The 18,144-nt window shown below is 43.1% G+C and overlaps 1 protein-coding gene across 3 annotated transcripts in view; it reads right to left on the bottom strand.

Moving 5' to 3' along the window:
- zfhx3b (zinc finger homeobox 3b) overlaps positions 1-18,144 on the bottom strand; it is a 196,118-nt gene that overhangs the window by 71,422 nt on the left and 106,552 nt on the right. For all 3 annotated transcript variants that reach the window (XM_056382906.1, XM_056382913.1, XM_056382896.1), the window contains one exon: positions 15,405-15,901. In XM_056382906.1, coding sequence (XP_056238881.1) covers positions 15,405-15,901 — 497 coding nt within the window. The remainder of the gene's footprint in view (positions 1-15,404; positions 15,902-18,144) is intronic.

Genomic DNA, 18,144 nt, shown 5'->3' on the forward strand with positions numbered 1-18,144 from the left:
CCAGAGCAGCATAATTGCAGCTGAGATATAGTTGTCATCACCAAAAATCAAACACAGACCAGACTAATTGGAAGAGGCCTATTGCTTTGGCCACGCTGGCAAAAAGCCTTACAAAGCCCCAGAAAGACTTGTGATAGCCAGTCATTGGAGCTTCCCAAAATAACTGTTCATGCCATTAGCAAGTGTCATCATGGAGGTCACTGTGCTGGCTGCCCGTTTGGGGACATCTAATACAGGGCATAGCAAACTACCACACAAGAGTGCTTTGTATCCCTTCTCATGTAACTTGTGCACATAAGTTATTAAACCCTAATTTTATAGGACACCTTGTGATTTTAATCTAATGTTTTGAAGGAATGTCCTTATTAGACAATTTGTTGCTGACCTCTGTGTTAAGCAATGGTCAGAAAAAAAGATGTCATTTTCCACTCCAGTAGTTGAGCACTGTAAAGAGGCTTAGAGAGCTGGTAAAGCAAAGAGGCGTGCCTGATATAATAGATATTTCACAGGCTGGCATTGCTGCCAAGCTGCCCTTACTGGCTACACCATATACACAGCTCAATCGTGCAAAAAATCTCAAACTATACTTCAAAGCCTACCACTTTTCTCCTTCCTGTTTATTGATTAGATAGAGCTCTTGTTCAGTAATTGTGCAGTAAATCAAGCATAGTGAGCACTAATCTCAACCCCGGGAGGAAAGTGTTAAAGGTAAAACCTGCTGAAAAGTGCATAATTACGGTGCTGTGTTCAGCCAGGAGAGAGGATATACTCCTCCCTCTCACATTTCTCACTCACTGCCTGCGCAACCAGAGGCAGCAGGGAGAGGGGTTGGCAGAAGAGCAACGGGAAGTGTATACAGTTTCTAACCACCTCTCACTCCCTCCCTTACTCTTTTAATCCTTCTCCCTCTCAGTGCATTCCCAACCAAAGCGCCGGGGGCGCCATGCTTGTAAAGAAACCACAGCCTTTTGAGTGCCTCTTGTATTTACAAACGGAGGCATGTTGGAATCAAAGGCATTACCACATGACATAACACATTAAACAGTTGGCAGATTGAGAATTTATAGACTGAATAGATAGTGAGTGGGGTAAACAGGAATAGTGCCATTGTTGGATCAGTTTAGCTAGCTATACTTGGTATGAGAGCCAAACTTACCTAAACCAGAGCACAGGATAGGAGTCAACTGCAGCAGCTCCCTCCTTTCCCTTGCTTTGCCTTCCCTCTTAACACACAGCTCAGACTACACTCCAGGTGGAGACAGCTATCACTTTCCCATCAACTTCCTGTTCCTCTTGTCTCTCCACCCCCCTTTTTCTCTCCGCTCTCTCACTCCCAGCTGCACAACTTGGTTTTCTGTGCCATGTTTGAAGAAATACAAAGCTGTATCTTTTCCCACATCTTTTGAAATACTCAAATCTGCAGTTAAGGGATTTTTTTTCCTCCTTATCCCTCTTTCTCTTATCCTCCTCCCCCAACACTTTCCCTTGTTGCTGTTCTGCCTAATCTCACCTCAGTTTTTATTTCACCCTCATCAGCAGGGACCTAAAAATAAATGATAAATGGAATATGATATTTTAAAGTCTTATCTCTTATCTGTTCTTACAGGGGGAAAAATAGGGTAGTTAATCCTGCAGATCCTACTCAAATTGATTAATCAGCACATGCGGACAATCAAATAAATGATTAATATTCCCCAGTCCTGTGGTCGGACAGTTACCCCTGAAACCATCAGTAATAATTCAGTAACCCTTCCCAGACCACAGGCTGCAGCTAGTCAGCCTCACTCAGCATCAGTCCTCTGATGTTCAGCAGGACTTTGAACTCCCTGCACAGAAATTCACACACCAGGGGTAAAACAATCTGCAGTCTACTCTCTCTCCAATCCTCCTACAATGCCTGACTACCTGATCAGACTCACCATATACAATGCATATACAGATTTTAAGGGGAAAGACAGCAAGATATTGGATAAAGGAGTGCTTCGCCTGCTGTTAAAGATAGGAGCCTACTCTCATATTACTGGGGGACGCTATATAAACAGATCTATATTTTCTAGTTTTCAGTGACTGTACAGAGAGACTATACATACTATTAAAAAAAAGAACTTTCTCAAAGTGTTGCTATATAATAATACAGACGCCAATTATAAAAATATCCATGCAGCCATGCAGAAAAAGCACATGCATACCTGAAAACCTGAAACCTGTGTTATGTAAGCACTAGGTGAAGTGCCTAAAAAAATAATGCCACTGTGTTCCCACAGCTAGAGAACCAGATGTCTCCAGGCACTCACACACGGACTGACAGACAGACAGAGAGACAGAGAGACAGGCTGTTTAGCAGCAACTCTCCCAGGCCTAACCACACTGAGCACACCCTGTCCTGCTGGTGGACAAAGGAGGGAATCTCCATTGAAAGTGGCCTTCCTTTCTCTCCCATTACCCATGCTATTCTCCCTCCCACAGAGGTCAACGAACAGCCATCTTTGTGGCACTCCTCTGCATCTGCCAGCTATAACTATTATTAATCAGGGAGAAGGCCAGAGGCAGAAGAGAGCACCTCTTGCTCCCCCACATTTGCACCCAGGCCCGGAATGAATGGTGTTGGTGGGGGTGGGTGCCGGGGTGGGATGGGAGATATATGTACGTATGCACATGTATATGACTTGGGAGGGAGGGGGCACAGGGTAAACACTGCTTGTAGGTGTGGAATGTCTGCTCTGCTCCTAGTGGGCCTACAGTGCTATAGCTTTGGATCTGTGTGTGTGTGTGTGTGTGTGTGTGTGTGTCTCTGCCATTGCTTGGACACATGAAGTTATGCAAAGCCAGTACTCTACTCTAGAAGACACGCATATATACAGTATACACAAACTGTCTCACCCCACCCTAATCCCTCCTTTCTGCCATACAGGAGACTTGGTCTTTGTGTTGCGTCTGACCAGCTGGTTGGCTGAATCAGCATGTGCAGCTGTCTACTGTGACGAACGCTATTCTACCACGACCAGGACACAGTGACTCTTCATTGCATTGCTATGTTTTAATATGGCTGCCTGACATTACTACAGCCATTTAAAATCCATCTAAGAAGCCACTGACCTCAGGGGAGTCCACACAGGCTGAGGGCAGGTTGAGTTTTAGCTATAACACATATTGATGGCCTTTAACTAGTGTTTGAGAACCTTGGAGTGTGGTGCTATAAGAACTGCACTCACAACTGGGGGAAGACCGAGCCCTAAAGTGTGAGTGGCTATTCGGTACTCTTGCCAATATGCCTTGTGATATATTGCTTTGTCTTTAATAGGTATAAGAATGGTGTGTAGGGCAGTGTCGTGAAAAAGCCTCAGTTTTACATAAGCGTTACAGTTCACTTTGATCTCTTCTCTTGCTCCACTGTTTATAAATCAGCCACACAAATATTTATGAGCGGAACGAGGAAAATGGCTGGTCTGGTTTGTATCTCTGCCCCCCCCCCCCGCCCTCCCTGTGGCTGATGTGTGGATGAGGCCACCGCAGACGCAGAGCGAGTGTATAGGCCCCAGGCCACATCCATCATATCTGTTCTGTCTCTGGCTATTGTGTGGCTCCAGAGAAGGCTGACCTAACCAAACCAGGTGGCAGAGAAGACGGCACATTTGCTATGAATAAAAGGATCAAACTATAAAGGAAAGCAACTATTACTCGTCACTGATTTAACTTGTATGCTATGATATAAAATTGTTCAACTAGCACAATGTGAGTGCATTTTGTGTACACAATCAGGAACAAGCCCATACACGTCCATGCAAGTATATGGCTGTGTGTCGTGTGCGTGCAGACACATGCATTTGTGCCCCTGACTAATGCATCACTAGTTCATCAGTAACAAAGCTCGATAAATTAAAACAGCCATGTTCAATACTTATTGCCTCTGCCTCACTTTTAGCTCACCTATCTGTTTCTGCCTACAACACACACAATGGGACAGGCCCAGAGCTTCTGGATCCATATGCTTTAATTGCTCCCCCCAGTCCTGACCTCTGATCCAGATCACTCTGATATACAGCATCTCTATTAAATTGGGATGTAGGTAAATATTCTTCTAATGACCCTGAGTTTTAGCGACACCACTGAAAATGGAGGGGAAAAAAAAAAATCAATCTTCTTTTTTCCTTTTTGCCCTTCACTGACTCTATTAGTTGCCTTTTTATCTGAGGGCTGACTCCAAAAATGTGGAGGGAGACTGAGCAGAATGGAATGTCTACTCTCATTTTGACAGGGCAATGGACTTTACTGAGATGCATTTCGGTATTGAGGAGATTACCTATGCTCGGAAGGAAATATCTTTTGAACAGCATCTTGACTGTCCTTCAAGTAACACATTGGGTTTACTGAGCCAATATATAGAAAAAGGAAGACAACCTTTATCTAAACTGAACAGAATGTTGATCCTGCAATCTAGACTCGAGATAATTTAAAAGATAACGTGGTTCAAGTGGGAAAGAGACAAACTCGACCAAATGTTACCCATCACGTAGTGCGCGCGCACAAAAAGATGTGGTGTATGCAAAGCGCTGTCCATGTGTTATGTGTCTGTGTGTGTGTGTGTGTGTGTGCACTGTACAGTAAAAGCTGATGAACTGTATGTGTGTGTCTGTGGCCGGGATGGGTGGGTGGGTGGGAGGGTGGGGTAGTGGTGGACTGGCTTGTCGATCGATGCAGTGATTGGCAGTTAATGGCTTTTCCTGTTCTGCCTTGGTAACCCCGACCTGATGGCTGTTGCTTCTGATCAGAGATGGCAGATGGTGTTTGATTTTCGTATATAAACCCCTGACTTTGTGGAGATGGCTTCATCATGTTTAATGATTTAAAAGTTAAGTTGAATACTGAGGATACTCCAGTGCTGGATCTCTCATTTAGAAAACCCTAACCTCCCTTCCAGATGCAATGACTGATCTCTCTTAACTACAAGCCCCACTCATGGTTAGTATTCTGCTATAAGTTCCTCAAGCCTTTAGTAAAAAAGCTATCACAATGAAATTCACAGCACATATGTTTTTCTCTATTTCATGTCATCCACAGGTCATATGACCCCTCAAAGAATCAAAAGTCCCCACAGATCAAAGATATAATCCTCAAAAGACCTATCACCAAATTGTTCCGTTCTTTTCACCCAACCATTCAGTAATGACAGCACACGCTAGAAACTGAGCCAAGGGAAAAGGAGAAAAAGTTGTAAATGGAAGAAAATTGAATGATAAGCTCTATTTTATGTGTAAGAGAAGATGGAAGGAAATCAGACTACAAACAGCAGGTCCTGAAATCTCTGATTTTTCAGAGTAATTTCATGTTTCAACTGCTTAAATCTGTGGTTCAAGTCTATTTCACATCTCATAACTCCAGAAATTTTGACATGTAATCTCCTAATAAAAGGAGCTGATTACAAAACAAAACTAGGAGACAAAACTATCTGAATCGTCTAAGAAGAATAAAAAGTTAAATACACTAAGGAGTAAATATATTAGAAAAGAGTAATTAAATTCAAAGATGCAGTATGGACAGTCATCTCCAAAGCTGCTGTTGTACTGTTAACATTGTCTGTAAGTAATCTGTGTAATAAGGTTTGCTGAAACACAGGAAGGTGTGTGTGAACAGTGGTGAGCACAAAAGCAGTTTATTTGTGTGTGTGTGTGAGTGTGTGTGTGTGTGTGTTTGTGTGTGTGTGTGCGTGTTTGATGATGATAATAAAGATGATGATGCTGTGTGTGTATGTGTGAGAGAGAGAAAGAGCGCAAGAGAGAGAGATTTAGGTCACAATGGGACTCACAACTGCAAAATGAATACACCCTCACTCCTGAAACATCAACAAATAATAAAATACTTTGCTTTACAGAACTTATTAAGATGCTCCCCCCCTCCACCCCCCACCCCCCTCTCCCTCACTCCTTTCGGCATGCAAATTAATACATTGATCATTTGAATAATAATTTGCATTCCAGATCTCACAATTTCATGTTCAAACTTTAACAGCTCCCAGAGTTCTCATTTAAACAGTAGCTGCACAGACAGTCCTTATGGTTCAAATTATTTCAACATGACTATTCCAACCTAACAAGCATAAATTAAGGAAATTCCTATCTAGTGACAGAGATAGGCCATCTGAAGGAAGGATCCAAGTTTGAATTATTCAGCAGTCCTTAATTTTAGGGCTAGTGTTGATTGAATGTGGTGTTATATAAAAAAAGGAGTGTGTGGGGCTGGCAAGGAAGGCAGTGAAGGATGACAGTATGTGATCTGGGAGTGAGCCTCAGAGTTCAGTGGCTATGGAGACTTCCTCTGCTATCTGAGTCTCTGAAGAGATCTCAAAGGGAAGAGTCATCAGTAAATCAACATGAGATTGAAAAGGACTTTATAAAACACAAATGTGTGAAACTTCTTATACTGAACAAAAGCCTGCACTTCATTCCCTTGCTTTCACCAGCTTTGGCTAATAAAAGAAAAGCGTCAGACATGGTGACCCCGAGGTTTGCCACATAAATGAAGCAGGGTGAGGTGAAGGTGAGCAAGGAACTGAGATAATATGATGGGGCTGGGCTTCAAGGCTTGGTAGTTAAACTTTTTTTTTTCCAGCCCCCAACACTACTCTTTCTATTCTGGGCATCAGTTTGTCAAGAAGGAATGTGAAGGCCATAAAGTATCGGTGCCCTTGAGAAGCTGAAGAGCATTCCTGTCCCCAACTCTTAAAGCTGTCTCCCTCTCTTTCAGTCACTATCACTTTCTCCAGCTCACTCCCCCTCTCTCTTATTTCAGCAGTACATTTATAAAGGAGAACACAGGTGTAGAAGACGGCACCCATGGGGATGATAACATTTGGGAACATTCCTGGGGTTAAAAAAGAACTTTTTTTCCTGATATTCTTCATCTGAGGAACTATGTAATTGCCATGGTTCCAAGACTTTGCCTTTGTCCCCTTTGTGTCTCCATCCCACACTCCCAATCACTACCTCTTACATCACTACCTTGTAATTTTCATATAACAATTTAAACAAGGGATTCTATTCTCTGCTACTTTTTTCATTTTCATCTTTCCATTTTATCCATTTTTTGTATTAAGAATAAACGCCATGATGAGAAAACAAGGTGCAAAATGATCTTTTCCAGAGCCCCCAATAAAAACCACATGACACCCTGGGCCGCACTGCTTAATTACAAAAGGATGAAATCTTTTCTTCTACATCTGGAAAAAACATTGTCTGCATAGCACTGATAGATTTACAGCTCCCAGTTCTAACCCTCGACTCCAGCACACAGCAATTAGGTAAAACATGGATGAACAACCAGCGCCATGAAGTTCAGGAAGGGATGGCTATTTTCTCTCGGCACTACAGAAAAGGCCTTTCAAACAAATATTCTACTTAGAAAAAGGTCCTCAGGAAAGTGGCAGATAGTTCATTTTTATTCAAGCCTTGATTGTGCGGACTTTTCATGGCACAGCCTACTTTACGTCAGATTTCATGCAACATAAACCATTCAAAATAGACCGCTTTGGGGAGCACATGCTCGCAGGCATCAGTATCTATCTGACCCATAACTAACAACAAACAGTCAATGAAATCAAGGCAAAAACTTGCTGAAGTTTAGCAATCCAACAGTAATCGATGCACCACAAAATGGATAGAGCTTAAGGGCAGATTTGTTAAAACAAAGAAAACCTAAGTGAAAGAAAACTGTCCATGCTCTGCGCACTTAGGAGCAATTTAAATGGCCGCAGAACTGTAAAACAAAGCCAACAGGTTGTATAGTTACATAATATACATGTTGTTTTAAAAAAAAAAAAAAAAAAAAAAACTGAATGTATGCCACGTGTATAAAATTACTCAATAGTACTTATAATATTGCATTTAGCTACTCAAACATCCTTTTGGATATACAAATGGAACATTACATGGCTAGCGGAATGAAACAACAGCCAGGGCCACATATCCATCATTCTTTGAAATTTATCTGTCCCATGACTCTACTCTGTAGGCCAAACCCAAACAAAATAGAGGTCCCCGTATGCTCATCCTGGTACCGAAGACCTCCTCCCTTCTCCTCATCTGTCTCTTCACCCTACCTTGCTTTCATGTACCACTCCACTGAACACAGACCTTAGAGCGGAGTAGTTTTGTGGCCCTGACCACTCGGGGGCCATTAATCTGGTGGCTAAGCCTCTGATGTATTGATGGCACAGAGCCGGTAAGCCTGCCTGCCTCACTCTCTCCATCCCTTCAGCTTAGGAGCTACATAGATTCACAGGAGCCTCCATCTGCCCTCATCAAAGCAGCATTTACCTGCCAACTGCCACTGTTAGTCTTTCAGGTGAGGTGGCTATAGGTCGCCAGATGTATTGACCATTTGCGCAAAAAGAACTGTGAGATCTTTCATTCAAGCCATGATAGCAACAGCATGTTTGTATGCACTCAAATTACATCAATTAAATCCAAGTATATGAGCAGTTCAATCTGGTTTCTGTCAGTGTTTTCAACCACATGCAGCAGCTTTCATCTAACTACAAGAAACAGACACACGATTATATTTAGGTGCTCTGTAGAGCAGTAAATTCCCCCAAATTAGTTGAAATAAAGGTATCAGCGTCAGTGCAACTATATCAATGTTTCTTGTGAGCGTGTAGGAAACCACACATAACTCCAGATATTGACTTGACCATCAAACAACATATGTAACCTTCCTTATTTGGGACGTCTGGTTATGGCAAAACATGAAAATGCCTTTATCAATCACTTCAATGTGGGTATTCATAATAATTTGTCTGCAGTCAGCATACATGGCAACTAATTTTACTACAGTTTGATTACCAAATGCATAATAGGTTTATAAGAAAGTGTAGTGGCCGCTGATCACATGGAACCAAGGGGCTTTTTGAAGACAAGGCAAAAAGGATACTATCTCTGGCATCTTTGCAGTGGGGGGATTGTGGGGGCGGTAAAAAGACAGGACCATGACTGATATGTCTGTAATATCATCTTTACAAGATAGAAGCAGGCAGAGCAAGAGTATAACACAGATTAGATACAGAGACCCTCCGGTTGGTGCAGGAGGAAGTTGCTTAAAGATGTAATTGTTCTCTCAATAATGCCCCCATCTCCTACAATCACTTGAAAGGGAAGAACTTTGTTTTACCGTTTACCGTCATAATTTTAAAATTTACAGACAAATTTGAGCCTGGAAAGCTTTATGTGTCTTTTTTTATGGGAGTTAGATCTGTTGATTTAATAAGAGAATCAGTGTGTAGGCAATAACAGTTAACAGTACTTTGCTCTTAAGTGAGGAGGGGGGAACATCTAACAGGCTGGAGATGAAGAGGAAGTAGAGAGAGTGGGATGGGGGATGCAGACACAGGATTTAGCTCCAGAGAATGTTTAGTTTTCCAGCATGGTTGGATTAAAGATATTTAACCTTAAGCAGATCCCCATTCTAGACCACCCACTGGTTCACTATCAATACCAGTTTGTTTTGTGGGTAGAGTATTTGTTATGTTTATTAATCTTGTGGAGACACTGAAGAGGGGTGAAAAGGTAGGAGAAGGGAGAAAAGAGCAACATAGACAGAAGACTGTGTAACAGTAATGTTTAAGAAACTGCTTCTTGTCTGTAAAAAGGGGGAAATCTGGTGGGAGGTACAAACTGTATATCTATACCATACATCACTCCCTATGACGCCAAAACCACCCGCTGTACACAAAGTGCAACTTATCTCTGTCTTGAACTGTGATGAACCCCAGTCACAAAAAACTCACATAACCTTGCTTCCTATTCCTTTCCTTCCTCAAACACCAATCTGCCTTTTCTGCTGATCAGGCTGGAGATAACAGGATCAGCAGCTTCCTTGCACATTAGCAGGAGTGAGCTCTGCTGTTCTTGTCCAAATATGAAAAAAAAAAAAAATCAAATCAAAACAAACAATCATTAACACAATGACCAATGATCTCAAACCAGCTGACACATCGCAATCCTTTCTCTAATCATCATGTGGCTCTGTGTGATGGAACACAGACAATGTTTCTCTATGTCCACCACAGACACGGGATGAAGAACCTGGGTCCTTTTAACTCTGGCAAATGTGGTAAACAGCCATTGAAAGCGAGCTATCGGAAGAGAGCAGCTTCCCCTATCTTAGCAGCTCTCTGTTCCCCTTTTTGCTTTCTTTCACTGTCATTTTTAAGTCCCAGCAACACCCACCGTAGAGCAGTTGCACATACAATCAGCAGCAGCAGCAGCCAGCAGCAGCAGCAGCAGCAGCAGCAGCAGCAGCAGCAGCAGCAGCAGCAGCAGCAGCAGCAGCAGCAGCAGCAGCAGCAGCAGCAGCAGCAGCAACAGCAGCAGCAGCTGTGCCACGGGTCAAAGCCCGACCTTTTCCCTGGCCTTCTCAAAGGGTGGGAGCGTTAAGAGTTGTGAAATTCTTACACACTGCCAAACACTAAGCCCTAACAGCCCCCCTTATTTGCCTGACAGCCCCTCTCTCCAATCCACCCTGATTTTCTGTTGTATGCCACACCTTCCTTGTTCCACCCACCACTCAGAGTAACGGAGATCTGTTTGAGGTATGACACTGGACTGCAACTGACTGCAGGAAACTTCTCACACAAAGAGGATAACTGGGACTAGGATCGTGACTGTGTTGACTGAGGAGGGGTTGGGACCCATACAGAATTTAAATACTTCCATAGTGTGATGTTCATTACTTGCACAGAATCATATTATAAGAAGCTCTCTATGAGGAATTAAAATAATACATTTCATGAGCCCTATGTTGTCATTTTCTGGTAGTTTAGATTACAAGATTGCTCTGAATGTGTGTGTGGGTGTGCGGGTGTGTGTGTGTGTCTTTCTCTCTCTCTCTGTGTGTGCATTCACACGCTTGTGCATGTGAAAGGGGAGAATGGGCTGTCTCCCAGGATGTGCAGCGAGCGCTTTATTAGAGCGGTAGTACCAGTAAATCAGAGCTCAGCTCTTCCTGGAACTGCTGCAACCTTTCCCACTGAGCACTATTACTGAACAATCATAGGCTAGCCATGATAATTAGCAGAGTATCTATCCTTCCAACCCTCCTGTCGCCCCCCATCGCCTCTCTCCTGTCTGTCTCTCCATCCTTCTACCCCTCCTCTTCTTAGAAATGTCTGGTGGGTGAGTGGGCAAGGCCAGGCGCCCGCTAGACTTCTTTTTGCCAAAGGACATCTTACATTACCTGCTGTAATATTTGTCTTGACATTGGCTAGAGTGACAATTTGGCTCATTCATCTACCCACACATCTGGGGCATCCCAGAAAAGTTCAGGAGCTCAGGAGGGGAATTAAACATGGACATGCAGACCCTGCCTGAAGAACCAAAGGCAACAAGATTCTATAATAATCCTGTTTAGGTGCAAAATCTGAAAAACTAATCTGGGATGCCTAAATCAGCCTCACTTTCAACTAGTGAGGTCTTGGCCTAGTCGAAGTCAGAAGGACTGAACTCCTGCATGAGTCCAAAATACACTCTCGATTTAATTGATTGCAAAACTGCAAATTTTTTTCTCAAACTGGAATACAAACAACCTATTTGTGGTTGTGCTCCAACTACTTACAATTGTATAGTCCAAGAGGATTGGAGTCAATCCTGGTAGTTATGATCATTAATGGGAAGAGGTCATCACGGCTTGCATTCCTGAGTCTGAAAAGCCAGTGCTTCTGCTGAGTAGGATCATTAGTGAAACACCTTAATGTCTTTTCATGTAACCACTAATCCCTTCATTTACATTACAGCCTCTTTTTCCTCTATTATGTTTCATTGCGATTATTTTCTCTCTGCAGAGTGTGGACATTTTCTTTCCTCAGCATTCACTGATTCTTTTGGATTGCACTGAAGGGTAAAATAAGAGCAGTAACTCCGTCCAAGATGCAGATGTATTGTGTTCGTTAATGGGCTCCACTTAACACTGTATTAGTGCAGTTAAAAGTGCAGAGCATGTGATCAAAGCCACTGCTCTCATAGGTATGGAGCAGACAGTGGATGTCACTGTGTGTGTAAGGCGGAGCGAACGAGAGATAGGTGAAAAGTTTGCACAGCTATGTGTGTGCTCAATAGAGCGGGACCAGGACAGAGGGAGGGGTGACAGGACTTTCTTGGTTAAAGATTCCCCATCTGATAGTGACGGCACTTTCTCCCTTTCTTTCCATGGCCAAGCGGCATCTGGAGTGGATTTTGTGCTAGCAGACACCGAGGAACATGATTACATTCGGCTAACTGCGCTCTAAACTGATTATGCATGTGCCAAGCTAATGGACTACATTTGCAAGAGGAAAAATAACATCCAATCAATCTCAATTACCGCCAATTGCACCGGCCCCTGAGACAAGGAAGGTAGCCAGCTAACCCCCCCCCCCATGCTCCTCCCCTTTCCCCCAACCCTTGACTGGAAGCTGAGGCCTGTGGCTGGGCCTGGTTAGGCCCCACCCATTCTGTCTGCCCAGAGCAGCCAAGGCCTGAGAGTTGGATTAGTTCCACTCATCTCACCTCCACACTAGCACATAGCTAAGCTCAGAGGCCTACTGTTGGTAGGGCTATCATATTCACGTATTATGTACGTGAATGGATGGGTGACCATCATGCTATCGTCAGCGCAGCTAAAAACCCTATGTTCCATGGGAAAAAGAGATGGTAAAAGTTAGCTTTAGAGGGCAGGGGTGTGTTGGCAGAACACACAGTGCTTAGAAGGGGTAACTCTCAACTGAGCACACGGGAAGACAGCATCACCCCCCACTGTGTGGTGGTCCATGCGGTCAGGATGACTTGCTGGATCTTTCTGTGGTCTTTTGGAACATTCCAATACATGGGGTGGTGGGGGTGATATTTTTAGAAAGCCCTAATATGGGCCGCATACCACAGACTCTCAAATTATCCCATCCAGCTTAGCCCTCAGTTTAAACCTTCCTTTTTAATTCCAGTAATTACAGGCTCCAATTTATATGGAGCTGTGCACACAAAGGGCCTGTTTAATGCAAACCAGTTTGATTTGGGTGAAGTGTCCCAAGCATCTCCCACATCTTACAGCCTGTTTATGCTGACTTGATGATTTATTTTCTCCCCAAAAAGGTTAAAAATGGTGCTATTTGCATCAGATTTCTTTGGGGAGGAATAAATGAATGGTGATTTTCCTTTTTCGTCCTTGCATAATATACTAAGTTGGGTTTACAGGCTTGTGGGCCACTGTAGGTTTCTGCCTGTCAGTATCTCCACCAGGGCCGTAAATCCAGCACAGTACGAAGACTGTGACATTGTCAAGTGGGGGGCCAGTGCTGCCAAGAGGCCTCACAACCATGTACTTGTTGTCCGCTAATCACATTTGTGAGTCATAAAATATTGTAATAATTCTAGACAACTCGCAAACATCTCTGGTGTTGAGTAGTGTCTGGGATGAGGAGAGCTTATGAGGACCGCAGTGTTCTTGGGTTGAGAGTGCAGGTAATTTCTGGACAAATGCACACGCTCTTACTCAGAAGATCAATTGGTTTTAAGAAATATGGAGCCATCTTAAGAGGCTTAAGTCATAAAAAATGATCATGCCTGGATGTGTTGTACATATTTAATCCCCCACAGCCTGAGCAGCAGTATGACATATGTCTCTTCTTTCTTAAAAACTTGAGCGGAAAAAGAGACAGAGGAGAAAAAATAAGTTTCTTTTTTGCCTTTTGGGCTCACAGGAAAGTGGAAAGCACACAGATAATGTAATATAAACTGTACCATATCTTGTGAGACAAAACAAGTCTCTCCCCTCAAAGGTGTGAGGAAAGGAGAGGGAGTATGCCAGTGCCTGTCTATTTTGGTCTAATGTGAGACTATCATTGGAATGTGGGCCAGTAAGTCCAGCAGCTAAGGCCAAGAGAGGATGACCATGGGCTGGGAAAACACAAAGATATCTTGCTTTGCATTTTCTTTGTCTCACAAATGACTCAACACATCCACAGGTTATGTTGCATATCTGAATTTCAATGTATGTATAAATAAATGAAAATGTTTTTTGGTCTATGTTGTCCCCAGTGCAAACCAGACTGACAAGCCAAACTGCATATTCTACCCTGAACACCTCCTGTGTCACCTGGCCCTCTTCAAAAGCTGCGCTAGGAGCATCACAGCTTTTAACAAAACACTGACAATTGATTTCTCCCCTACTGTTATTTCAGTACAAATGCTTTGTGGACATGAAACATGTCTGCCATGCCAGTGGATCTAAGGAGCCATTAATAATACTGGATGATTTTCAATAGAAAGCCACATTAGTTTTTAATGTGATTAAAAATGCCATGCTTTCAGCAGCACATTTTTCACATGCGTCTGAAAAACTCCTCTCCAAAAGAAGTCATACAATGACATACCAAGACTCCAAGTGTCAAGCAATAAAATTGTTCAATTTGTTTTGCCTGTTTACTTTTTGAGAGAAAAAGACTAATTGAGTGAACTTATAAATAAAGGCCACATCTACTAGGAGAGAGTTCACATTGCAGTATTATATATTAGATTCTGTTGGTCTGCATGTAGTGTAGGCTTATAGGGGAGCACATGTTGCCTGTGTTTGTATGTGTTTTGTTGTGCATTGTATGTTTGTGTGCATGCGTGCGTGCGCAGCTATGCCAGTTTGGGTTAAGCGCAGAGTGGTCTTAGCCGCAGACACACAGGATAGGTACCTAAGTGGAATCAGGCCTGTTAGATTTATGGCCATTTGTTCTGAGAGTGTTCATCCATTGGCTATTATGGAATGATTAGAGGAGAAGGTGAAGCTCCAAGTCCAGCAAAAATCAATACGGCTGTCGAGAACGATTCAGCCTTTCCCGCTCCAAGGAGTATTAGCACCAAACCTCTGTCTCCTCACACTTCTTCATTCGTCTCCAAGTGATTCACCCCTAGGCCTACAAACCAGCTTCACCTGCCATGTTCTTCTCATGGCAGCAGTGTGGCCCCCTTTTCTATATGTCTCATTCATGCGTTGGGAGAGCAGCCAGTATACTGGTGTGGACAGCACTAGATAGAGCATTTACAGCGCAGGGAGATGATTAAGGACACATTATACCATTTGTGTAAAACTCAAATTTCAGTTGGATCATACTATAAATACTCCTAAATATGGCACAAACATACAGTACTACTCCTCATAGTCATATTATAACACCCCAAATTGTGTGATAATATAGACAGCATTAACATATTGCAGGGTGGCTTTTGTGTGACATGAAAAAGTCTAATATGATATAAATGTCTCTGCTACTGACATCCTACCTATGTGCATGCCCCCCCCCACTTATGTATATATTCAGTAATTGTATGAAAATTGTGACGCAATGTCAAGACAAGGTTGAGTGGTGAGTGTGATGAAGGAGCTTGAGGATCACTAACCTTGTAGAGTTTGAGGCTAGCCTCATGGCGGGAATTGACAGTGTGCATTCTCAGCTTCTCCAGGCTGTTAGTGTAGTAGTCGCAGGCATTGCACTTCAGGTGCACTGGATTGCCTATGGCCACACACTTCAGGCGCCATTCATTGCCTTTGCCCCCTTCTTTAATGTGGGCCACAAGCTGGTACTTTTGCACATGCTTGTCTGTCTTGCAGTGCAGCTGGAAGTTGGCCTTGAGCTGAGTGGTGTAGTGGCACAACTTGCACTGGTGAGAGTCACCCACCACAGCACGCCATTCCTCCTCCGGGAGGCTGCGTTCAGCTCCCATATGCATGCCAAGCACATCCAGGTTGTCAGTTGTGAAGCGGTTGCACACAGCGCACTGAAAGAGCTTGAGGGAGGGATCGCTGGTTTGTGATAGACTTTCTCCCAGGGTCATCAGTTCCTCAGACACCAACTGCCCACCGCCCAGCCGCACGTCCATAGGAATCTCCCCACCTACTGGAACGTGCAGGAAACACAAAGACAGACAAAGAGAAAGAGGAAAGGGGTAAGGAAAGGTATTTAGAAGGTTGCATACATACAGTACCTTTGTCATTTACTTCAGGACGTGCATATTTTATCATTTTGAGCTAGTCAGCGTAGTTTTTCTGTTTCTTTCTCTTTTTTTTTTTAAATGAATGCATTAATTTTGTGGCACTGTCATTATAATATCTCAAAAGGAAGGCTTTTAAACTGAAAAACCAACTCTGTCCGTATGATATTGCATGGAGGATAATGTACATGTATGTATTTATGGGCCTACAGGCTTTGAGTTGGGAAAGAAGAAAGTCTGGACTTTTCCACAGGGACCAAAACCTCTCACTGCCAGAGAATGAACATACACGTCGCCCTGTTTGGGCTGGTGCATGTTCATGGCCTGTCTGTAAATCAACTCCAGAGGCCATGAGCTCTACAGAAAAAACAAGTTATTTTATCATTACTGAAGAACTAAGGAGTTCCCAAGCACACATTACTGTAAATCAAATCCATCGCCCTTGTTCACTGAATATAAAAAAATTCCACTTCTCTGCTTGGATTCTTCTGCGTCTTTCTCTCCAGATTGCCTCTAAATCAATATGGACACCTACCAGATTAATTCTGCTTGGTACTGAGTCTAAATGCTGGAGAAGGGGGTGGGGGGGGGGGCACAGAAAGCACATATCCTGTGACACCAACCACAGAACTGATGTCCATACAGTCTGGGAAGGCTGACTTTAAAAATGAATGCTAAAAAAAAGATGAGGTAAGAGCAGCCAGAGTTTTTGCCTTTGCTTGCTGATCTTTAATCTTTCACTGCCCAGACTGAGCATGCAGGCTTGACCCCGCCTGGCTTTACACTAAATTAATTCCAGCAGCTCCTTTTTATTTATTGCTGCAGTATGCAGCCTGCTCTTGGACTTTTCTCCATTACCTGAGTTTTTATAGCCAGGAGAGGGAGACCTTTGAGAAGCCCTCTGAAATCACTCACAGACCCAGCTCCCCAGTCATACCTCCTTACACTCTCTCTCTTACAAACACACAGATGCACACACACGCCCAATCGCTATCCCAGTCCTGTCCTTTCCTGCACCTTACATCACTCATTTCTACCTGGCTCTCATGCTCCATTACTACGCAGATTTAATGATTTACCCCAGACCTGGATCCTGTTCCTCACTAAATTCTAGCAGTAGACCATTAGACCAAGACTGTGGTTTGCAGCTTTGCATCTATTTTCACAGGGGTTATTTTATATTGAAACCATATTGTATATGGTAAAGCTATATATGTAAACCAGTCTTCACATTTATATAAAAATGGGTAGATCTTAAAAGGTTCTGACAAAAATATTTGAATCTTTACACATGACCATTTTTTGCATGTGAACGGCTGTCTTACTTGTCTTTTTGTGCAGTTTCACTGTGTACGTCACACAACATATTCCAGCACAAATAGCTAAAAATCACGTTCCCCTCCTTTCTTGCACTACATCTCATCTTTCTTCCACTACAGTAGCTGAGTCTTGGGAATGAGGATTACCAGGAGGCTGGGATCATGTGAGGTCGACATTTGTTATCTATCTCTGGCAATACACTCAAAAGTCAAAAATCCACTGTGAAAGCATGAAAGACCACCTCTCACTTTAGCTCCTTGGCCTCCTTGTGATGGCAGATTCTCTCAAGAGATTTATTGAGCCTTATGTATCATACTGCAGAGTTAATATCAGAGTGTTTGTGTTGATGATGACTTTAAGAGTTCCTTTAAGTGTGACAGAGGATGACACCACTGTAGTTTATGGGTGCAGACTGTGTAATCATTGCCTCCCTTGTAACATGCTTATTACAACTCACCTCACACGAAAATGAACCAGATGGCAGAAGAGAGGAAAAAGAATTAGTCACAGCAATCAATTCTTGTTTGTGTCTCTGAACTGGTGACAGTTTCAGACAAGTATGTACAAACTATTGGGTTGTAACTACCACGCCAAGCACTCTGCTATGCTGCTGAATTACACAAGCTGAGCCCTCTAACCTCCCTTCTTTAACCAAGATAAAATTTATAGCTGCAATTACAAAGTTGGAAAAAATGGAGAACTCCAGTGGGGAAGTTCAGCAGCAGTTTGGGAATAATGACATAAAAAAGGCTGAGGCTGGCTGCCTGAGGGGGAGGAAGGGCAGAGATTAGAGAAGTAGAGAGGTTTGGCCCTCTAACTCACCTCTCGG

The sequence above is a fragment of the Seriola aureovittata genome, chromosome 1, assembly GCF_021018895.1.
Source record: "Seriola aureovittata isolate HTS-2021-v1 ecotype China chromosome 1, ASM2101889v1, whole genome shotgun sequence".
Classification (NCBI taxonomy): Eukaryota; Metazoa; Chordata; class Actinopteri; order Carangiformes; family Carangidae; genus Seriola; species Seriola aureovittata.